At 34.1% G+C, this 25,926-nt stretch overlaps 1 protein-coding gene across 1 annotated transcript in view; it reads right to left on the minus strand.

The window, feature by feature from the left end:
• Positions 1–12,214: 12,214 nt before the first annotated feature.
• The window catches only part of LOC111087445 (Down syndrome cell adhesion molecule-like protein 1 homolog), an 80,155-nt gene continuing 66,443 nt past the window's right edge, over positions 12,215–25,926 (minus strand). The window contains exons 13-14 of the mRNA XM_022394082.1: positions 18,540–18,679; positions 12,215–14,215 (exon numbers count right to left, since the gene is read on the minus strand). Coding sequence (XP_022249790.1) covers positions 14,154–14,215; positions 18,540–18,679 — 202 coding nt within the window. The 3' untranslated portion in view covers positions 12,215–14,153. The remainder of the gene's footprint in view (positions 14,216–18,539; positions 18,680–25,926) is intronic.

Consider the following 25,926-nt stretch of genomic DNA (forward strand, 5'->3'; position numbering starts at 1 on the left):
TAGTCCAATCCTAATATGCATTGGTCTTCAATGTCAGCCAAGTATACTTTGTGTCTGTTCTTCTTGCCCATGAGCTCAATATTTACCCACACTGGTCCCCACAATCTTGCAAAATGTCCTGTCACACCACAGAGCTTCTGTATGGCTTCTGGTACTCCTTTGTGATCTAGCACCCTGATACTCACAAGGGTTTGCTGGGATGCAGAATGTATGACAAAGTTGCACTTTTAGCCATCCAGCTTTCTTGCCACATAGACACTATGTGTGCTTGCCATTTTACACTTAGCTGTTGGGACTTTCACAATGGGGGTTGGTGGGCGTCCCTCAACACCAACCACTACTGGTTTCCCGAAGCTGACTTATTGGTAGTATTCTTTTTACACTGGCTCCTCATATGTCCTTGATCTCCACAGTTCCAACAACCTTTCTGGATAGCAGCCTTTCCTGCCGTGGTATCTTCCCTGTGTTGAAGTTTCCAGCATTGAGCTTTCTTGTGTCCAGGTTTGCAGTGCCAGCAATGTCCCTCAAACCTCTCTGAAAGTTGACCTTTTCTGGCCTTGAATCCTGATGGCTACAAACTGATCCCTGAACAACAGCTTGAGGACATCGGGTGGTGCAGTTCGGTAGGCCTTGTGTGCCATATTTCCAAGTCCTGTGCCAGCTCTTGCAGGCTCTCCCCTTTAGCATGGACTCTAGTCCTAAACCTAGTCCTGTAGACTTCAGACTGATTTTGAGTTCCATACCAGAGTTCTAGAGCAGCTATCAGTGCTCTATAGTTGTTCCTGTCGTCTGCTGACAACTGTCCAAGTATTTCCAGTGATTGTCCCTTCAAGCTCGTTGCCAGGTACACTGCCTTCTGCTCCTCTGTCCATCCATTCATTTCTGCCAGGAGCTCAAATTGTGCTCTATATGCTTCCCATGGTGCCTTTCCATCGAATTCCTGTGGCTTCCTTCATACTAGATCACCTCTATTGCTGACACTCATGTCTGGAATGTGACTTCTGACAAGACTGAAGATGTCTGCATTAGGGTTTAGCTACAGGGTCTGGAAGGGGCTTCCTGTTGTTTGAGGGTGATTAGGTCCATGGCTAATATATCTTCCTTGTGTAAAAGACAGTAAATCATCCTTTAATGTATTTAATTCACTTTGAAATTTACTAAAGTTTTCCATTTGTACTTCTTGTTCCAGTTGCCACTGCTGTAGCCTCTCTTCTTGTTTCTTTTCTTTTTCCTCCAACAGCTGTTGTAATATCTTTTGTTTATTTTGCTGTTCGAGCTGCCACTGTTGCAGGTTTTCTCGCCACTGATGTTGTCTCTCTTCTTGTTTTTTTCTCGTTCTTCTTGTTTCTTTTCTTTTTCCTCCAACAGCTGTTGTAATATCTTTTGTTTATTTTGCTGTTCGAGCTGCCACTGTTGCAGGTTTTCTCGCCACTGATGTTGTCTCTCTTCTTGTTTTTTTCTCGTTCTTCTTGTTTCTTTTGCTGTTATTGTATTGCTGCCATCAAATCTGCTAAGCTGTAGTTTGATTTGCCTCTTCTCGTTCTTCTTTTTCTTTTTTAATCCCACTTCTGACACAAATTTGTTATGTCTCTGGTCGTTTGTTAATTTCCCGTAAAAATTCTTCTGAGGTCTAATTTAAAACTTTAACCCTACTACTTTTATTTACCAATTTAAATAAGGTTTTGTTTGGTTGGAATATGCATATCCAGGATTGGAAGAAGTGAAATTTGCCTTAAGGAATAGTACTGTTACGTATCTGCTCGTTTGTTAATTTCCGGTAGAAATTCTTTCCGAGGAGCTTCAGCGATACAAGTCCTTTCTTAAATAAAACTAGTTTATTCTTCCTCCTCAATACAACTTTGCAATACACAGAATTTCCACAGTCACTTTAACTTCAACACATGCTATAATTCACAATGATTTACACACTTTACTTACAGCTAGACTCGATTATCCGTCTCTATATCTCCCTATCTGCAATTATTCTCGCCGCCATTTTATTTGCTGGCTTATTTACTATAAAAGTGCACATCTAGATTGCACTCGCCTCTTAGTGAATCTTCTAGATACTCATCACGTGTTACCAGAGTCACGTGACTTCCGCTGTCGTAACACTATAATACAGTAAGCAATCGCATCTTTTAAATAACTGACGGATTTTGGGGAAACATAAGTGTATTTATTGTTGTTCGTTTCATTACTTGTTTTGCAAATCCATGCTAAGTTAGGCTGGGCGTGGCTTGACAAAAAATCAACTTATATATATTAACATAAAATAGAGCAAAGATATAGTACCAATCGCTTCATTTTCAGTAAATGACGGATTTTGTTGAAGTCAAGTACACCAATTGATGCTTGTTACTTTATTTGTTTTGCAAATCCATGCCAAGTTATGTTGGGCGCGGCCTGTTATATAACTTGTCAGGCTGTGGATCAGATGGTCCACCTTCAGTTATCGGCTCATTACGTAAGTGACAGTCAATCCCATAATTGGTAGCTTGCTAGTATCACAAAGTCGTCATCACAGTCAATCACACAATTCGTTTAAAAAACATCCAGACAAGAGGGTGGCTAGTTAGTATGACAAAGTCGTTATCACAGTTAATTCCTAAATTCGTTTAAAAAACATCCAGACAAGAGGGTAGGTAGCTAATATCAGAAAGTCGTCATCATACCTTTGTCTGGCTCTTTGGGCCAAATAAAGGGATTGATTGTCACTTTTATAACGTGTACAGCAGAAAATGCTGAGTGGGTTCAGCAACATACCATGGGTTCGAACTACAGAACTTCCGATGCACAGCCCAGCATGTTAAGCATCCTTTTCTGTATTTTGGTAGCTATAGGAACATCAATTAATTAGTAAATTTGTGCTTTTACCAGAAGCCATTATTACATATTTCATCACTATTTGTATCAGATTTTGCCAATACTTACCTAAGGATTAAGACCTTACCATTACTGGTCTTCAACATTTATCTAATAAATAATGTAATTGTGGCTGAAAAATGTGTTCATTTGTAGTTATGTTGACATACACGTATATATATATATGATTTTATCGTAATTTGGTTTTAATTTATTTGTAGTTAATGGAATACGCCTATGCTTAAGCTTTCTGCAATAACTTTTATTTATCACATTTTAATTTCTGAGGACATACAATGTAATCTGATACACATTTCTTTGTATCTACTTTTGTAAACATTTGAAGTTTTGAAATATATCTTTTTGTACATAAGTTTAAACGTATCAACTCGTTTTACAAAGTTTAATGCTATATTTACAAAATACTTAATACTTTCTCAGTAGCAACACAAACACAGGATCAGTGTAGGTATGAAATGTTTTCGGATCACAATTTTGTCAGCCAAATTTTAGTGGTATACTTTTACTCTTGGACTTGAAACCAGAAACAAATCACCAAGAATAAGTTCTAAAACAAGGAAACAAGTTAGCATAAACAGCCATACAAAATTGAAAAATCTTTTCGATGGAAAAGAAAATATAGTAGTATGAGAAACCACATTATTTGTAAAAATATTGTGAGAACAACACAAACTCGAATAATATTTATTACTAATTCTTTATTTGTTTATTCTTCTGTACACCACTTCTTTTGAAAAGTGTCTAGTTGTACAAGAGTACGTTTGGTAAAATACTGTACACTTTGTACTTGAGTAGACATGCTCTAGGTAGGAATATGCAAGGAGAACAACAACAAAAACACTTGTTATTAACAGCTTTGAACGTAACAGTGTAATTATTCAACATATCCTTCTGCTGTTGTATTGTTTAATAATTTCCTTAGAAGTCATCACGACGATCACCTTAAAATGAAAAACATCATCACCAAATCAATGCGAATATGATTCCCAAGTTACAATTGCAATAAAACATTTTGAATATGATGTGACTCTCTAAAATGAAGCTTATCTCAAATGCACGTGTATTTGTTCCGAACTGTTTTACTGAAAGATACGATATAAAAACTACAGCATTATTGAAAACTGATACTTTAACACCCCGTGTATCACATTTGTCTGTAGTTATTGTATTATACTACACTCGACAAGATGCACGACTGCTCAAAGATATTAACGTGTTCTACAGAAAAACATACATTTAAAAAAATTACATACACCAAAGTAAATAGAGTAAACAACGTTCCTATTCATTTGTTTATGTTTTAACAATTTAAATATTTTTTAACAAAATGTTTCAAAATTAGTCTAAACTGCATATTTTCAACATTTTTCAAAACAAACTTTTAAAACATAATACAACACGTTAAATATACATATATATATATACACGTATATATATAGTAAATTATGTAATACATCAAGATCGGTAAACTACACATTCTTTTCAATAATAGTTACTGAAAATTCTTAAAACTAAGATTTTAACTTGGCCGAAGAAAATGATACGGTGAACTGATGGAGTCTAACTGTAATGTATTTTTAGCAACTTATAAATTAGCAGTCAAATAAATTAAAAGGAAGACTTAAGAATAATTTTCTTGAGGCGGTGAAATGAGGAATAAAGACACAATAGATAACTAAATAAATAGTTCCAAACGTTTGTACTTTTAATCTGTGGGAAAATATTCACGAGTTAATGTTTTTGAAATACTTCAAGCCTAATGAAGTGATCGAACAATTTCAAGACATTTTAAACATTCCCATTCTCACGTGTTAAAATTTATTCCCGATCAAAACTAAAAATCAATTTGGTAATAAATAAAGCTAATTAAAAGGGCCAGGATTTCTTAAGTGTCCGTTTTTCAACTGGGAAATGGTGAAAAATAATCTTCACCTATAAGTATGATTTATACAGATCTTGAAAATATAACTACTGAAAAACCTTGTGCCAAAAACCTAGCTACATTCTGTCATATTTTTCCACCTTAATGAAGATAACTACTGTTTTTCACGTGTTCTTCTTTACCAGATTATATTGTACCTAGAATAAAAGGTAAACAAATTGTAAGAAGGTTTTCCCTTCTGTTGCTTTTCTTTCTGTGATAATATTTCAGCTGTTCATTTTTTTTACCAACCATTCTAACAATACAAATATGCAATCTAGCACCGAAATGCATACTAACTCTGTATATTAGCAAAAATAGTGTAGAAATTAATGTGATTTCCTTTGCATTTCTACAGTCAATCCAGTTATAGCAGGCTAATAAGAATAGTTATTTTGTATGAGACTACTTTCACAGATCATAAACGTAAGCTTTTATAATAATGTGGCATTATACTAATAAGTGCAAAGCATATATAAGGAGTTAAATTAAAGTTAAAGTGATGATCTCCTACCGAGCACGGTCGGGGCATTCTCTTCGGCGCCCCGGCCGTGAAAAAATTTATAATTATTGTCTTGAAAATAAACAACCGTAAAGGAGAACACATGTGATTTGGGTTATATTTTTATGTGAAAAAGTAATGGGACAATCAGCTAATAACAAATTTTCAAAACATAAATGTTTACTAATTAATCACAATAAAGGCTTGAGTCACAATTTTTGTGTTTGTGTTATTGTTTTGAAATTAAATTTTTCTGCTGGCGACATATTACTGTTGACACCCCACCATTGTTTATTTCCTTAGTTTGCTGGAAAACCTTAACATAAACTCAACATATTATATATGTTTGGATCGCTCTGTCCATCGTATATCATTTAGAAATTATTATGTTTGTGTAAGGTATGCAGTCAGAGACATTTGCCCCAGAACACTGGCAACATCAAATTAGACACTTAAGAAAGCCTGGCCCAAATATATTGTTTTAATATTCTAACTTACAAAGATTAGAATACATTCTCTCATCAGTTGGTCTGTAAATTAAATGTCTTACGAGGTTCGGCCAACTTTTAAGATTTAGTTTAGTTCTAAATCCATATATTGAGCTGATAATGCAAAATAATATTTATAGTAAAAATATAACACTAAATGGTAGATATATTATGCATCTAACCAATAGTGTTAATTAATGAAATTAATATTAAAGACAGAATAGAGTATACCTTCCCATAATGCATTATATGAACCGTATTTTTCATACTTGTGTTGGTACTTTTATCTTATAACTTGAATATTGGGAGTTAGCTGTAGAGTTAGAGAACTGAATAATAGGTACTTTCACAGTCCTTACATTCTGAGATTTACAAATACCCTGAATGATTCTGCATCTGAAGGAAGGAAAAATATAAACTAACCTAATGTTTTAATATTTATAAATGATGATTTTTTTTGTTTTCGATATTTGCACAAAGCTACACAAGAGCTAGCTGCACTAGCCATCCTTAATTTGAATTGAGGCTAAAGCTAGTCATCAGCACACACCACCAACTCTTTCAATAGTGAGATTTGACTGCCACTCTTATAAAACACACACACAGTCCCCAAAGTTTTATTCTGTAGCAATGGGACTCAAACTGGAGACCCTCAGATCCACAATTTGACTTGCTAATAACTAGGCCATGCCTAGGAGTTCATTTTGACACAATGACATAGATGGTTTAACTTTATTAAGTCCTCAGTCCAAACGTTCATGTGGCTTGATTCTTTAGCAGACAATTTGCAATGCATAAGCTTGTTGTATGGCATAATTTGTTTACCAACTGAAACTGGCTTTAAAAGAAGCACTGTTTTTTGTGTTCAAAAATTAAACTTTTTTTATTAAGAAATGTTTTCAAAGCTCTATAATTGCACATACCTTGTTTATGATTAAATGGATCTTAACTCTTTGGTACAATGTAACAAGCTATTAATATTTTTCCCTCTGCTATATACAAAAGACAAACCACAGTATCAAGTCACAAAGATGCATGTTATGATGTGAGTTTTTGTTTGTAAAAGAACAGAACTAAGACAGTTGATTAATGTGACAAAAAAAAAACAATCTGAAAATACAGAGTAAACAACACATCTACTAAAAAGCACACTTTATGTTAGGATTTTTTCAAGCAGATAATACATTAAACAAAAAACTTAAGGAGTCAGGGTGTTGGCCTTTGGAATGGGTTGCCTTCAAATGTTGTAGAGGCAGTAAATTTCAGTGAGTTTAAGAAAATGCTTTATAAGTAAATAAATTAATTTAGTTTAGAGGATGGAACAGCTCAGATAGACCAATTGGTTTCATGTTGTCCCAAAACATTATGTTATGTTATTAGATCTCAAAATCACAGGACAATAATGTAATCTCACCAGCCCTAGATATTTTTATTTTAAATTTTTACACTTTTCTATATTTCTACTGTTCTTTACAAAACACCTTTAAATTCTCATCTTAACAACTAGCAACTTCTCAGTTTCAGCTATAAACAAACAGCAATGCAGTCAATTTGTTTTAAACTAATATATTAAAAACAGATCAAATGTATATATAACTGTTCATTACACTGTTGATTACCACAGTTATATCCAGAGCTTTAAATAATTGTCTCTTTTTTGTCAAAGTCCACAAAGGCTGGTTCAGTTACTTTAGAACTCTTCTCTACTCTACTCTGTTATTATAATACAGTCTGTAATAAAATAAGTTTCCCCACTATACATATAATGAAAGAACAGTTTACAATTTAATAATTACTGAATTAGCATTGTAGAGGGGCAAAAAAGAAAAAAAATCTTCTTGGCAATCCTTCCCTCTTTTATCAGAAAACGAAAATGCTGCAGATTTGATAGAAAACAAGCTTTGGTTTTTCATATATCTATGCAAAACTACGATAGGGCTATCTTTAAATTTTAAACTAGAAAGAAGGTGGTTAGTCAACCCCCCCCCCCCAAACAACTGTTTGGTTACAATCAATTATTGGGATTTGACAGTCACTCTTATAATGAATCTATAGTATCAAAGTGTCGAGTGTGATTTTGTGGCACTAGGACATGAACCATGGACTTTCTCCTTCACACACCAGCAAGCAAACCAACAGACCATACCCAGCCTGCAAACCTTGGTAAAAATAATGAAAACAGCATTTAACAATAACCTGTTCATTCACAGATCTTTATATACATTTAAAAAGGATTTTTTTTAATTACTTTATTTACAGGTTAAATATTATTTAATGATACTACATTACCCAGTCAGGTACAGTGAAATAATACAATGGTGTGAAGAAAGAGTACATTTAATGAATCACAAAAAAAGACACTAGGTAAGAAAAACAAACTGACTTTAAAACAAAAACACTGAGTAGATAGATATGACACATGACAACATATTGGACAGATATGAATGATTTCAAGTTAGTGGTGTATAATCAGGAATGACGAGAGCCAGCACGGGCCCTGGGACAAACGTCCTCGCCAGGCCCCCTTTCTCTCTCTTTTTTAACATTTTCAAGAATTTATTAAAGAGAAGATCCTAAATTAGGACAGCAACGAGCTCATAAACCAGACAAAATCATAGCAGCAGCCGTTTTCACCTCACAGTATAAGTGTAAAAACATTAATAAAGTAACAACAAACATCTATTAAATCTATAAAGTAACAAATACATATTATTTATTACTCAAATTATTATTTCAGTCGTTCTTAATGTATCAAGCGTCTATATGCAAAGAAAAGCCCAAAACTATGGTTTTTATCATTAAATGAAGATATAGCCTAAAGATGCTTTGCCCGGGCCCCTGGGCAGTTGACCCCACCCCTGTTGGCGAGCCTGTGTATAATTCACAACATTTATGTTAATGGGCAGTAAAATTGATAAAATCACACAAGCATGATGAAAAAAAATCCTTAATATTGTAGAACACCAGCAGCTGTTAAAATGCATTACCACCAGGTGTTTAACAACAACACAGACTGTGTGAAAAAAAGACATGTACAGAGAAATTGATTCACAAATCCACTGCATGTGGACACACTCACTTTACCCAAGAAACCAACATTTACTTATCTCAAATCCGAAAAGCAAGAACCAAAAAAAAAAAAAATGTGTAAACTTGCTTTCTCATACAGATGGAGATTTTGATTCTTACCCACTGAACTTAACCAAATTTAAAAATTTTTTGGGCACATTTTAATGAATAAAAGTGTGGATAAGGTTGTGCAATTACTATGCAGTTTCAGTGTTGTTTTTTTTTATCTGTGAATTTAAACCTCAAGGTGATAACTAGGTTTTCACAAGCTATATAAACCTTATACTATCTAACAGATATTTTAACAAACTTGTGTATACACTGGTCCATCACAAGAGTGGAGTAACAAGTTTTGAACAAATATAATAAACGTTGGGTCTAATTAGAATAGTACTTTAATGCTTGAAAACTCACACACACAGTATTATCAAAGCTACACATCTGTAATAAGCAGGCTACAATAAAAGCTGAATAATCTTGTGTGTCAGCCAACACTTTTTCCTGGTTTCTTCATAAAACAGCATACTTATAACAAATCTATGATGAAGACTTATGCTGAAGATTCTTACAACTCTAATGATATACACCTTTTTCCTCAGTAAAGCTAACAGCAACAGACACAAAATAGTAACACTAGATTAATATGATGGCCACCTATATAGTGCTGTATTCCAACTAAGGTAAACTCCAGAAAAATCACTAACACAGAAAACTGCCACAAAACATCATCAACTGTGAGAATACTCCATAAAGATTAGACACTTATGAAACAACAAGTCATCAGCTGACATATGTGGTAATATGGACAATTAGAAACTACCAATTACATGAACCACAATATCATATATTACACATGCAGAAATGTAACAAAAACTATTGTTAACAAGAAATTGTAATATGATATCAAGCAACTCACATTAAACAATGCAACAGCAGGTTATCTAGTTAAGGCAGGTAACACGGATGCCTCGATCAAGGCACATTCCAGTGATAAACAAGTTATACTGGCATAACATATAAAAAGAAAATAATAGTACACACAAAATTAAATTGGTCATTCTGTGCTTGAAATTTTGGCCCTTCTTCATGCCTTGATTTAAACAACTGAGACCTGCCATTTTAAATTTCTTGTTTGTTTTTGATTGATCATTTTTTTTCTTGGTTTGAAATAATTAGAAAAGTTATCTCCTTATTTACTGGAAGAATGTTTCAAGTCTTGAGCAAGTAACATTACTAAACAATCATTTCTCAAAGCCTAGATGGATTGGTATTCGCTTTTACCTGTAATTCCTGGTCATATTAAAAACAATCACTTCTCGAAGCCTAGATGGATCGGTATTCGCTTTTACCTGTAATTCCTGGTCATAATAAAAACAATCACTTTTCGAAGCCTAGATGGATCGGTATTCGCTTTTACCTGTAATTCTTGGTCATATTAAAAACAATCACTTTTCGAAGCCTAGATGGATCGGTATTCGCTTTTACCTGTAATTCCTGGTCATATTAAAAACAATCACTTTTCGAAGCCTAGATGGATCGGTATTCGCTTTTACCTGTAATTCTTGGTCATATTAAAAACAATCACTTTTCGAAGCCTAGATGGATCGGTATTCGCTTTTACCTGTAATTCCTGGTCATATTAAAAACAATTACTTCACGAAGCCTAGATGGATTGGTATTCACTTTTACCTGTAATTCCTAGTCATATTAAAAACAATCAAAGGAGCTGATTCGCTAATCAGAAATTAGTAACACAAAAAAGTGAGATATTTATACAATATTTTGGGCACTTGTGAATAACCAAGTTATTAGTTTGCCTTAGAAATGCCTAAGCCATTTTAGTTGCAACTTCTCTGATATCTTTGATTTTGAGATAATTACTTCCCTCTTTTTTTACAAAAACTTTATCTTCAATCAAGGGAAAAAATAAAATTATCCAAATTAGCAAATATGGTATCAGCTTTCAAGAAATACTATTCAGAGGATTGCTAAAAATATTACTCTTTGTCAGATTTACAAGAGATTTGTGTGACAACTGGGGTATTGTTTTACATGACAATAACTTTGGTTATTTCTTACATGCTTAGTAGAGGATTGATAGCAGAAAAGTTAACTATATGTCAGGATACAGCAATTAAAGCCTTAAATACAAACTTTAGATAATTGTAACTGACTAATGATCACTTTACACATGCTAATTATATAAGGTACGACAAGCAACTTCTTTGACTTTATGCAAATACAACTTGTCATTATAACCAGTTATAACTAATGACTCATTAACAACTGTTGATTCTTGCACCTATAACTAGGTGTGGCTGGAGAATGTAGTATTTATAATTGGGCATGATTCCCATGACTGTGATTTTATACAATTATTGATTCTTTGTTATTATAGCTAGTTACAACTGTTGATTCTAATGCACCTATAATTAGGTGTGGTTGGTGCCTATAGATACATATAATCATTGATTCTTTCTTAATTCTTGTACCCAGAATTACGTGTGACTGATGACTGTAGTACTAATAATTGGGTATGCTACCTATGACTGTGACTTTATATAACCATTGAATCTTTGTTATTGTAGCTAGTTACAACTGTTGATTCTAATGCACCTTTAATTTGGTGTGGCTGGTGACTATAGGTACTTGTAACTGGGCATGATTCATGATTCCCATGACTGTAACTTCATATAACTATTGACTCTTGTTATTATAACCAGTGATAGCTACATCTAGAACTAGGTGTGACTGTAGATACTTATAATTAAGCATGATCAATGACTCACCTAAATGTGACTTTACATAGCTATTGATTTGTAACTGTAACTAGGTGTGCTTGCTGACATAATGATTAAACTAGATGTAATTAGGTTTGACTGGTGAATTCTACAAATATGTTTAGCAATGGAAATTTCTGACTGGTTAGGTATGACCACTGGCTTTTTTTTACTGAATATAGGTATGGCTAATGACACATTCTTGTGATTTCAATTAGGCATTAATATTGATGACAGTTGTGACCTTTAACCCTTTGGAACATAGTTGGAATTTGCAACATTTAAGGTACTGGCATATTCAAGTGTAATTTTTATGGATTTGATTCAATAACATTTATGTATTTAACAATTAAGATTTTCGACTCTTGTGTCTATATATGTATATATCTTAACCTCATTAAACTAAATTACTTTAGAATGTTGCTTCTCTGATGATCAGTGATCTTAGTGATCACTGCCAGTCTCTACTGGAACTTGGTGGTATACAAACAACTAACTTTTCAGCTGTGACAAGGTCACCTAACTACTCACTATTCTGACTAATGAGGGTTAATTAGTAAACAAATCAAACTATGAAAATATTTTAATACATAAAGACATTAAATCTCAAGAAATATCTACTAATATCAGTACACACCACAATAACACCCGACATGTTTAGGCTGCAGTAGCTGAAATACTGGATGTTCACGTTGAAAGCATGTAATACTCTGCGTTTGTCAATAGCAATAATAATAAAGGCTGCTCTGACTAGTGGGATCTTTTTTTAGGGTTGAATATATGATATGTAGGTTGTACATATATCTATTATTGAACTTTGTATACAGCTCAGTGCATTTTACTTCTTCCATTCAATTGTTTTATTTTCAACATGTAGGATGTTATCTTACACGATCCATCAAATCAATTTGTCTAATCAACTTGCTAGTTTATTCGATTTCAATATTTGATAAAAACATGTTTTTAAACTGGACAAATATCTTTCAAAACTTATTACCATATAAATGTAACTTAGTTGAAGCACATGCTTATGTGCTATTGTAACTATAAATTTCTTTGTAATGCAGGTTTAATGTTTCAGTGGTAGAAAATCTGAGACAAATGCACAGGAAACTTGAAGTTGTAAACAAATAGGTTATGTACCTGCAAGTGAGAGACTGTGACAGGATAACTAATAGGTATAGTGTTAAAATGATATAATCAAATGTTTTTAACAACTAATGCTATACTGGTAGTTTCACTTCATTATAAAAAAAAAATTTGAAAAACAGGTTAGGATGGATGTAAGTAAAAAGCAGAAAAAGAATTCAGACATTGTAAAAAACTGAAAAAGCCAGAAGATGTAAAGTTAATAAGTATGTAATAATTGAACTATTGGTTATGAATGTCTGTGAAAAACAATTTAACTATTCCTGAGCTTTGACTATAACCACAACTCAGTAAGGAACAAAATAATATGTTAACACTTACATAAAGTTGAGTATTCATGACAAATGATTTGTACTCTTATGGTAAAGATTTGTGACAGTCTTTTTTTATTAATATATTTTTGATCGTTGGAGTTCATTAATTTTTTTTTACACTTAAATTGCACTGATGATGACTGGTATTTATTGGAACTGATGATAGTACATTGCAGTTGGATTTTTACTAATGACTGTTTTGAAAGTAGGTATTTCTCACACTTATAATATATAATTTGTGATGATTGAAGTTATTTAAATCGAGCTGCTTGTTATAATTAAAATTATAGTTAGAAATGGTTTGATAAATCAAAAACACCTGATTTAATTTCCAGTTTATCAATGAAAGACTGCAACATCTGAACACAAAGTATTGATCAGTTATGGCTTGAAACATGGAATAGGAAGATAATAATTCAAGTTCTGCTTAGCCTGCCAACATTTTCAAAAAACAAAGAGTGATCAACAAAAATTAATTACTACCTAATTATGGCAGTTGTAAACATACTATGCAAAATTGCTGATAACAAAAATGTTCAAAATACACAAGTTATTACAGTAAAGATTATGAATCAATCCTTATTTTAAATGACTAATATTTATGGTAGGAAAATGTATTTATTACTGTATTATTTGAAGTCTCAAAATTAAGGAAATAAATTAGATGTAATCTGACAAATATTACCAGAAAAATTTACTCTAAACTTCATTCATAAAAACCATGAAATATTACTGAGGAAGTTAGGACGGTTATTGACTGACTAGAACTTAATTACTGGGGAAAGTTGATCTTAATAACACTAAATATTGTTGTTGAGAACTTTTGCTCTCTAAGACTGATACAATATTTCTATAGTATCTTGATGACCAACAAGATTACATAAATTATATATATATAAAATAAAGCTGTAGGATTTAAAACAAATTGGGAATTAACAGGTGAGAGAAAAACCACTTGAGTTGAGTTACCACACTGTGAGCTTACAGAGGTTAAATTGTGAATCAATGAAACAGGATGATTTCTAAGTTTTCGTGCTGCAGGTGCTAACAGTCGATGATATCAGACTTTGTTGTGATGCGTGGAGGGGGTCGTCTAGGAAATGGACCTGCATAAACAATAAAGAATACAATTTTACAAGATTACTGTATTCTAATAGGTATTGTAGTAGTTTAACAAAATATTAATCCTTTTCATTAGCAAAGGCATTTTGACTTATTACTAAGTTATAGTTCTTGTGATACCAACATTATTCAAAATAGTGGACTCTTATATTCCAGTCAGTGTCTTTGAATTACAGTCTCAACTTTGAACTAGAATGATCAGAAGTAACTAAGCCCAGTGTTTCAGATGTATTAAAAAGTTTTAATGCTATACACAAAAATCAAAAGTAATCCTCAGTTTAGCATTTGAAACCATCACATATTGTTAATAGGACCATCACAACTGTTCAAATCATGTTTATTTTTATTTATGTCACTGGAATTATCAGAATGCAAAAAAAAACTTTCAACTTCCATCCCTGCATGTGGCTATATATGTATTACACCAGCCTATGATGATTTTGTCATAATGCTGTAGCCCTCTACCGATAGGAGGGTGAAACAACTTCCATGCACGGCAATACCCAGTAGTCTTAAGATCATTATTTTCTTAGCACTACTTGTGTTCTGATGTGATTTTTATTTCCTGTGCCTTTAGTAGTTCTCATCACATTGATTGACTGCTTTTCTTTCTTTCTTTATTTTTATGTTATTTTTGACCTTGTTGCAATTTCTTTCCATTGATCTGATTTCAATTTTGTTTTCTCTATAGTCATCTCGTTCTTATTTCTACTGTATATATAAATATCTTATACATAAAATGTAAACAAACTAATTCACTTGTAGATTTCTGATTTACTATGAATTCCCATCCTAACTCCTAGATGTTCCTCTACAGAAATCTTCTACATTTGTATCAATGGCGACTGGATACACATTATCTGTTCAGGACACTACTGCTATTGTGCATCAGCTGGTTGGTTCTCTTCTGTCTGCTTCCCTTCCAGTTCTGTTTCATTGCCTTTTGTGAAGCTTGCCTCAACTGTGTATGATTTTGATCAGCAATTTCCACTTTCAGCCTTTTTTCTGGTTCTTCTCTTCCTGATGAGGAACATGTACCTCCTCCTTCTTTGTTTGTTATTCTCATTACTCAGGTATGTGACATTCTATCTCTTTCACCAGTGAATCCTAATGAGTGTCAGGTTTTGTAAGGCTGGATTCCTTACAGTAGGTGTCTGTGACTTGGTGGCAATAAATTTCAACTATAAACAAACAGCAACACAGTCCATTTGTTTTAAACTAACATATTAAAACCAGATCAAACATATATACAACTGTTCATTACACTGTTGATTACCACAGTTGTATCCAGAGCTTTAAATAATTACTTTAGAACACAATTGCAAAGACGAATTATTCTTCTTCACTTTGTTATTATAATACAGTCTGTAATAATTTCACTTGAAAAATTGCCACTATACTCTCTTTATTGCTAAACTCATGATCATGCATTCTAGAAAATTCCAAACAATACTAAATATTCTGATGCAATAAAACTCAATTAAACCAACAAGAAACTCGGAAAGTTCTAGCAACATGATGGAATAATCTCACTATTGTAAACAATCTTTAATTTATAACAATTCAACTACACAATGTATGATTCATACACAGTTATATAACAAACTTACCATAAAATATTGCTTCTAAAATTAACTAAACATCATAATGATCACATTAAGCTGAAACTGAAACAGTTTATCTAACATTGACTCTTGGGTTCCTTTAGTTCATGAACCCCTAACTACTGACTTTCTCCCCCCTCCCCAACCCCAGATATTCATGCCCTTACTGATACTTTTCTCTCCCAGTCTTAATGATCAATGTTTTCATCCTCCTACTTGACTTCACAACTCCTTTTCTAATGCCTATAGTTGCAAACCTTCTATATTTCTTGAACTCTAGTCTTGAGCTTCTTCTCTCCATTTAGGGTGCTCCACATTCTCCTTCTTAAGTTTTTTCTTTTCAGCAATCTACTCAACTATGTCTTACCTTTATCCAACTCCTTCGCAATCTCTCAAACCTTCACAAAGAGTTCTCCTTTGTGACCTCAATAGTTTTTAGGGGAAACCTGTTCTTACTTGTTTGGCACCCTTGGCTTCTATTTCATCCTCTACTGCCTCCATTTTGACATGTTTTCTTTACTTTTCAGACCTCTTTTGCCAGGATGCTTTCCTTTCAGGTGTCTGCCTACCTTCCTCCTTTAGAGGTGTTTTACCAACTCTTTGGAATTCCAGGCTGAAGCTGCTCACCACCAATCTTCTATTGTTTCCTTGGTTTCCCAAATCATTAGACCACAAGCACCTTAGTCTACTACCTATTCTCAGGTGTCATATTGGGCTACAACCACTCTCTGTTCCTTGTTCAATTGCTTATGTTCATTATCCTTCTCCTGCAGGACAGGCTACTGCAGCTCTTGGCAGTGACTCATCTTTGAAGTTGCTTCTTGACTCTAAGCCCTTTTTGGTACCCACCTCTCCTGCTTTATCTACATAAGGTTTCCTTTCACCAGCAACCCTTGGGTTGTGCAAATTCTTTCTCATGGTCTGTTCCTACACTTTCATTCTCCGTCTCTTCTTTCTCCTCATCCTCTTCCATATTCTTTTCCCTCCAATCCTCTGCATATTCAACATCTTCAGTGCCTCTTTGTAGACAGTGGAAGCTATAGAACCCATCTTCAACCTCACTCATTACTGTTTGTTGTCCCCAAGAAGACAGGAAATTGAGAGCTGTCATTGACCTGTCATCTCTAAATCTCTTTCTCATCATTCCTCAATTCTAAATAGATGGTTTTCCCAATCTGCATTGGTACCTTTTTCCTGGGCTGTGGATGACCAAAATCCATGTTTTGGATGCCTTCCTGCACATTCCCATTTGTCCCATGTCCCATTGTTTCTTCCTGTCCACAATGGATGAGTATTTCAGTTCTGTGCCCTTCTCTTTTCAAGTCTGTTTTGACTCCCGTTCAATGTTTTGTCCACCTGGGAGTTTTCCACAATTCCCTTGTGGAGTGAGCTCAAACCCTCTCTCTTGTGTCTTTCTGTTATGGAGATCTTGATGTCCAAGACTCTTCACCCTCCTTCTCTTCTTGCACAAGACATTCTGTCACTTATGGGGGCTCTTTCTTCCCTCAAAGTCCTGATCCTTCTGTTGTGCACATATAAATCCCCTTTGGTGGACTCTGGCAGATCAATGGAACATATCCTGCAATCCCCTATCCTTCTCTGTTGTGGTGACTTGACCATTCCAACAGAACCCAGGGTATTTCACTCCCCTCCCTCAATCTGACTTACATCATTGCCTCTCTTTATAATTGTGAGGTGGTTTTCAACAACACCACTTTCTCAGGGATCTGGTCCCCAGATGAAATATCTTAGTTTATCAACTTCTTGGTTGCAGTTATCAGGTCATCTTGTGATGACCTACTCAGACAACTCTATGTTCATTACTTACATCAACCACCAGTTTGTAGTTTTTAAATATAAGTTGGTGTTTTTCTACTTATTGTGTACAACAAACTACTTAATATTTGTACTAATAATACCTAAAAATGCTACTGATTTATAAATATGTTTGTTTTTTTGTTCTTCTTGGGTTTTTTTGGTTATTGCTCTTGTTCTTGCTTTTGTACATTTTTTTCTTGGTTTATTATTTTAAATTTTCAGCAATGCATATTCTCAGTGTTTTTATTATACAATCTTTGAAGGATTCAATTTTTATTTGTTTATTATTTGTTGAATAAAAATAAAAAAGCAAAATTCCAAATATTTTACGAATTATTAAGTTAACTCATGAAAACAATTTTACAAAATACTATGAGAAATAAACTATTAAAAAAAAAAGACCTCACCAAATGAAATCATCTAGAAAATATATTCAGTGCAGAAGACTACAACAACCTGATAGAGAAAGAGGATCACAACTAAAGTCAGTTCATAGAGAACATTTAATCAGATTTTAAAAATTAACATGGAAATACAAGATACTTAATATGCTTTCAGAGAATGCTTTTGAAAGTTAACAGAAGAATTTTACCAATGAAGAACGTCTGTAGTTACATTTGTGTATATTTGCAAAATGTGCCAAATAATGAGTACACTCCTAAATAAAACTTTACATGTTATACTGTTATTTTAAATAACAGCACTACTCTAAAACTTGTAAAGGAAAGAAGTGGTGCTTACCATTTCTACAGTCAGAAAGTGAGTCATATGTTTTTGTAATATCTTCTATATCAACTCATTTGAATTTATATTCGAGAATTCTGTAATATTATTATTTTAAAAAAATAACAATAATATAAAGGTAACAGTTAGTGAATTGCCCTACCTCTAGGGATCCTAGCAAGTCGATCCCACTCACACTCTACTTCAGAGAGATCATTCCTACTACTACCTCGTAAAATCACTGTGTCAGCTTGGCTGAATGTATATATAGTTCCTTCACTGTCACTCTCATCACTAGAAAGACTAAAAACGAAATGTATATTAGTAAATACTTCAGTAGCAATGTTATTAACAACTTAATGTTTTCATATAAACTATAGGTTCATCTAGTAATATTGTATTATTTTAGTAGCACAACGAATATGATTTGTCAATTACTACAGATTCCACTATGTACTGAAAAGCAAGCAAAGAAACAAAACTGTATATCACCAGAAGATGGTGACAGCAATCTTGTAAACAAAGATGTATTTATTTGGTGAAATCTCAATAAAAGCCTTGCTTGCTTTAAATTGATGACTAGCTTGCTCTGATAGGAAGTTATTATTGAATACTAACATAGTCTTCTTCTGTTGATACTTTAGTTTATGACCCACTCCAGGATCAAGAGGATTAACTTGTTGTTAATACACCTCTTCTGTTTTATGGGTAAACCAATATTTTAGTTTCATTCTGGGTACATAGCTACTCTGATTAGAAGTTATTATTATTATACTGAATTTAGAAATTTAAATATATTATTTACTATCCTTGTTTTGTATGAGGCTGTAAACCATTTTTAAGAATAATTGTATACCTTGCTTTTACAATATGCATGATCTTTTTTCACAAACACTCTTTAATTGTGATGTGGACTATAGCTTGCAAATAGGGAGTGTGTTTCTTTTCATTGTATATCTATATAATTGTAGCTTACATACATGGTATTGGTTTCTGAATATCTGTTTCTTAATATTGGCTACATCAGCATAATTGATAACCAAATATTCTATGTTAAACAGTTATTATTTTAACAGATTACTCGCAGAAAATGATTTTAATACCCAGTGAAGAGTAATATTTTACAATTTCAATGTTAATTAGTTAGTGTAACAATTCAAAAACAAACGTAGTTCACAGTCATTCAATCTCCTCAAAAATGAGAAGCTGTGGGTTTAATATGCAAAAAGATAGGAGTAGAGAGATGGCACAAGTGAAATGAAAGAAATAGAGCACAAGTGTTGAAGTCAAGATAAAAATAAAAGGCTATTTTGTTGCAAAGAAGAAACAAGTAAATGTGATCAGTGGAGCAGAAGGATTATTGCAAAATAAAAGAAGAAAATATAAATAAATGAAAAGAGGTAAAACTGCAACACATAAATCATAAGGTAGAAATAGGGTGAAACAAAAATGGGACTTTCACAGTAGTACTTTGGTCTCTTAAAAAATAAACTGCTTTCCTCGGAAGCTAATCTCTCGTGAAACTGCCAAAATGGCATTCCCAATATACATTCTCTCTGTAGTTGACCAATTAAAATATGAGAAATAGAATTCTGAAATATTTCTGTTCCTATGACAGTTGCAAGGTAGTCCTTTATACAGAAGATTAGGTAGGACACATTGCAACTATCCCATGAAACAGTATATAAGTTTCTTGACCTGTCATGCTAAAAAAGAAAAATAAGCTCATGACCTCAACCAGATTTAGGATATTTTAAACCAGAATTCAGAAAAATTCTAAAAGTTTGTAGATATGTAACATATATCTTATAGGAGAGTACAATACATAATATTTGACAGAAATCAGTCTCAGTCCTGGTCTCGACATCATCTCTCTGAAGTTGCAAATAATTTCACACACTGATTTTGTTTGTGAAAACAGTCAGTCCTACAGTAACATGATTTATCTCATGGCTAGTGTTCTGGATCTAAAATATAAAGTAACATAATGTTTAGGGACAGGAAAGGACCTATTGGTCCATCTCGGCTGCCCTATCCTCAAAACTAAACTAAAACTATTAAATATGTAAAGTAAAATAAAAATAAAGAAAATCTTAAAGCCAGCCTTTATCATTCGTATTTATCAAGCTTTCTCTTAAACTCACGTAAATTTACTGCCTCCACAACATCTGAAGGCAACCTATTCCAGAGGTCAACCACCTTGTTGGAAAAATGAAACTGTCTTAGCTGATGATGACTCCTACCCTGCCAAAATTTATATTTGTGTCTCCTAGTCCTACTATTCTCACCGTTAAGTATGAAAAAGATGATGCATCAACACTATCAATTTCCTTTACAATCTTAAACACCTCAATCAGATCCCTCTAGCTCTTCTCTTTCAAGAGAAAATAATTTCAGAGATATTAACCTGTCCTCATATGACATCTCCCCTCATCCCAAGTACCATTCTAGTAGCCTTCCTTTGAACCTTTTCCAACAATTCAATGTCCTTCCTAAGGTAAGGAGCCAAAGAGTAAAAACAATACCCAAAATGTGGCCTAACCAGTGATCTATAAAATGAAATTATAGCCTCTTTAGACTTGTATCAAATATTTCTGTAGATATAACCCAAAATCCTAGTTGCCCTACCACTAGCAACAACACAATAATTGGATAGCTTAAGAGACTGATCAACTATAACACCAAAATCCCTTTCTTTCATAACACTGTTAAGGTTATTCCCATTCAAATTATGATAACCCACATACATTATCTTGCATATATTTTGTAGTTTAAGTATAGCATAAGTGTTAAATTTACTTATTTGTAGAAGTGATAGTTTATCACAGGTTTGTTCATGTAACTGTTTACAAATCAAACATTATATAGTTCAGTAGTTGTGAATTGGAGTTTGTTGTATTATTGTGTCATGTTACTAGAACCTTTTAAGTTTTTCTCATTGTTTTAATCGAGTATTATTGTATCATAATATCTTGTTCTGTGTAGAACGTTCTAGGCCTCTTGAAATACATGTCCAAAATGTAGTTTGAGTGAGTTAGATAGATAGTTAGTCAGATCTAGCCTGCTTGATTGTGAGTTTAATCAAAAAGAGTGTATAGTGTTGATTTTTAAAGTGAAATTACCACTGATTTTATTCTAATAACAGAGCAGAGATGAATAATTTATCTTGTCATATTGTGTTCTAAAGTAACTGAGATTTATTTAAAGCTCTGGATACAACTGTGATATGTAATGAACATTTATATATACATTTGACTTGTTTTAAGATATTATTTTTAAACAAGTGGACTGCATGCCCTTTGTTTCTTGTTGAAATTTACTGCCAAAAGCTACAAAGACCTATTGTAAGAAATCTGGCCCATACCTAAAACCTGACATTGGCGAGACAGCTAGGATTTACAGCTGTAGCTGTGGTGAAAATATTGTAGAGATCACAATCACACTACATAACCATGTCGACTGACTTTGATAAGTGAATAAAGAGGAACGAGCAACTTGGGCTCAAAGATGGTGATCTATGAGAGTTTATTTAACTAGAAGAAGAAGAAGAAGAAAAACTAGTGATAGAATAGAAAATGAAAGAGAAAAGTGGAAAGAAGAGAAGGAGAGACTGGAAGTAAAGAGAATAAGAGCACAAATTGAGATCACCAAGCTCACTCAACAGAAAAACTGAGGATCCACGAATGACAATGGTGTCAGGACCAATGTTCCCTCTAATTTTATCAGTCCATGTGTGGGATGAATTTTTTCACGTGCACCAGTATCAAGGCAACATGTGGTTGTTCGATACTAGTTATTATTTTTTGTGGGGGGGATATTTTTAGACCACTGACTCTATTGGATCGTTAGACTGATTTCCAATGCTACCAGTTGGTTATTTGAGCTCTAAGCCTATTGACTGCCAAGGTCATTAAGGCTGTCAACATGTTGAGACTCCTCACCATTACTGAGGATGTGTGCAGCTGGAGTAATAAAGTGTATGGTATTTGATTCATTGTTGTGAGGCTATGCAGCCATGTAGCTTAGAGAGAACACTGGTCAGGATCAGCTGACCCAAGTTGCCCAAATTTGATGAACAGATAGATGACATGAATCCTTTCCTGGAGAGGTATGAAAGATTTGCCCAAAGTCAGAACTGGGACAAAGATAACTGGGCAGTCTGTCTCAGCCCTTTCTCACAGGAAAATGCCTACAAGTGTATGCCATGGACTATAACAAGTTAAAAGTGTCCTTGCTGAAATGCTATGAACTTACCGAAGAAGGTTTTTGTTGGAAGTTCAGAGAAGTCAAACCTGACACTGGAGAAACTGTATATCAATTCGTGGCACATGTATGGTGATACTTCACAAGATGAACTGACATGGCTAAGTGTGAAGATAGTTTTAAAAGACTGGCAAATCTTTTATTATGGGAGGACACCCAGGAGCAAAGAAGATGGCAGACAGAATCACCAGCAACTTTCATTGGCCAGGGGTCATTGGAGATGTGACCAGATTCTGCAGGTCATGTGACATCCACCAAAGGATAATACCTAAAAGAAAGGTAGCCAAGGTGGCACTGGGTAAGATGCCTCTCATAGAAGAGTTATTCAGCAGAGTAGCTGTGGACTTGGTCAAACCACTAGCACCTGTATCTGATACAGGGCACCTGGTACGTTCTGACAGTAGTTGACTATGTGCCACATTACCCAGAAGCCATAGCACTTCTGAAGATAGAGACAGAGAGAGTAGCAGAAGCCCTTCTGGAAGTGTTCTGTAGAGTAGGCTTTCCAAAAGATGTCTTGAGTGACAGAAGGACTCAGTTTACCTCAGAACTGATGCAAGTGGTGAACAGATTCATCAGTGCTAGGAAGCTCTTTACCACCCCAGATGTAATAGACTTTGTGAGAGAGTTAATGGAGTCTTAAAGAGCATGCTATAGAAGATGTGCTAGGAGAGACCACATGACTTGGATTGGTACCTGCAGCCAGTATTATTTGTTTACTGAGAAGCTCCACAAACAAGTACAAGATTTTCACTCTTTGAGTTACTGTATGGAAGAACAGTATGAGGTCTGATGCAGATATTGAAAGAACTGTGGACAGGATAAGAATAGTCAGAAGTGAAGAACATATACCAGTATGTTAGACCTGGGAAACCGACTGGAGGAGACCTGTCAACTCGCTCTAGAGTTTGTATGCAGCTTAAGGCATTCAGATGCACTTCTATGACAAAAAGTCCACGATTGACATTTCAAGCATAGGTCTTAGTTCTATTACCCACAGACAACAACAAACTCACCCTGTAGTGGAAAGGACCTTTTGAAGTGCAGGAAGTGGTCAACAGAATGGACTATAAGTTGAAAGTAGATAGGAAGCCCAAGATTTACCACACCAATCTGTTGAAGAGATACATTGAGAGGGAAGAAAAAGACGTAATTGGTGCAGCTATTGAGGAACAGATGGACATTGCAAGTATGATTGTCATAAATGCAAAACCAGAAGACTGACTCTGTCATAGAATTTGAAGACCTACTAGACCTAAGAATGCTGAGTGGAAATGAAACATACAACAACACTAAGATCAGTGAACATCTGACTGGCAAACAGAATAAAGAGCTACAAGATCTACTGTGCCAGTATGTAGATGTCTTCACAGATAGACCAGGCCAGACTGACCTTGTGAAATGCAAGATCAACACCACGACCAGGGATCCAGTCAAAGTGAAGCCATGCAAGATGCCCTATGAAATGAAAACATGATCAAGCAAGAAGTTAAGGTAATGTTAGAATCTGGAATCATTGAGCCTTTAAACTTAGCTTACTGTTCATCAGTAGTAATTGTGAAGAAGAGAGACAGCTCAAAACCACTTCTAAATAGATTTCCAGAAGCTGAACCTTGTGACAAAGTTCGACTCCAAATCTATGGGCAATACAGAGGCTATCATAGCAAAACTAGACAGGGGCCAAGTTCTTTTCCAAGAGGGAACTCAGTAAAGGTTATTAGCAGATCCCGATGGAGACAGAGTATAAAGAGAAGACAGCCTTTGTGACACCAAACAGATGCTACCAGTTTAAGAGGATGCCATATGGTTTAGTCAATTCAGCAATGGCATTCAACTGCATGATGAGGAAGATGTTTCACAAAACCACCAACATCAAACTTTATGTGGATGACATTCTGACCTACAGAACGAGATGGGAAAACCACCTGAAAAAAATCAGAGAACTGTTCATGTGAGTGAGAATAGCAGGTCTGACCATAAGACCACCAAAGTGCTATATCAGCTATTCTGTGCTGGACTTTGTTCGACACAAGGTGGGTGACCAACAGATAACCATGGAAGAGGAAAAGCTAACTCACATACAAGATGCACTAGTTCTGATGACCAAGCAGCAAGTCAGATCCTTCATGTGGTTAGTGGGATACTATAAGAAATTCATCTCAAACTACATCATAGTTGCTGCTCCACTGATGGACCTGACCAAGAAAAGCCAACCCAACAAGAAGTGTGAATAATGACAGTAGATAGCATTCCAGAAGTTGAAGAAAACGTTAGGAAGTTTGCCAATCATTAGAATGTCAGGAATCATACATTGTGTAGTTCAATTGTTGTGAATTTGTGATTTTTGTATTACTGCATCATGTTACTAAATAACCTTTTACGTTTTTATCTTTGTTTTATTTGAGTATTATTGCATCATAATATCTCATACTATGTGGAAAGTTCTAGGCCTCTATTGGGCTATAAATATGCATTCAAAATGTAGTTCAAGTAAGTTGGATAGATAGAGATAGATCTAGACTTAGTGATTGTGAGTTTAACCATAAAGAGTGTATAGTGGTGATTTCTAAAGTGAAATTATCACAGATTGTACTGTAACAACAAAGTAGATAAGAATAATTCATCTTGACAAATGTGTTCTAAAGTAACTGAACCAACCTGTGTGGACTTTGAGGAAAAACAATTATTTAAAGCTCTGGATACAACTGTGGTAGCCAAAAGTTGTAGTGGTGATTTTAAAGTGAAATTATCACAGACTGTATTGTGATAACAGAGTAGAAATTATTAATTTGTCTTTTCAAATAACTGAACCAGCCTGTGTAGAATTTCACGAAAAAAAGACAACTATTTAAAGCTCTGGATACAACTGTGATAACTAATAGTGTAACGAATTTTTGTACATATGTTTTACTTGTTTTAATATATTATTTTGAAGGAAGTGGACTGTGTGTTGTTTGTTTATTGTTGAAATTTATCACCAAAATGTCACAAAAACCTACTGTAAAGAATGTAGCCCATACCTAAAACCTGACACAGCCCTTCTTCTATCAAATTAACTAACTTGTACTCCACACCTATTAAGGTCATTTTTTATAAGCCTTTTATGTGGCACATTGTCAAAAGCTTTCTGGAAATCCAGATACACCAAATCTACACAGTTACCCTCACCTACATAAACAGTAACCTTTACAAAGAATGTCGAAAGATTTGTATGGCAAGATTTTCCCTTAGTGAAACCATGTTGACTATCCAATAAAATTTTAAACTTTGTTAAATGACTTTGCAAA

This window comes from Limulus polyphemus, unplaced genomic scaffold, assembly GCF_000517525.1.
Source record: "Limulus polyphemus unplaced genomic scaffold, Limulus_polyphemus-2.1.2 Scaffold2161, whole genome shotgun sequence".
NCBI lineage: Eukaryota > Metazoa > Arthropoda > Merostomata > Xiphosura > Limulidae > Limulus > Limulus polyphemus.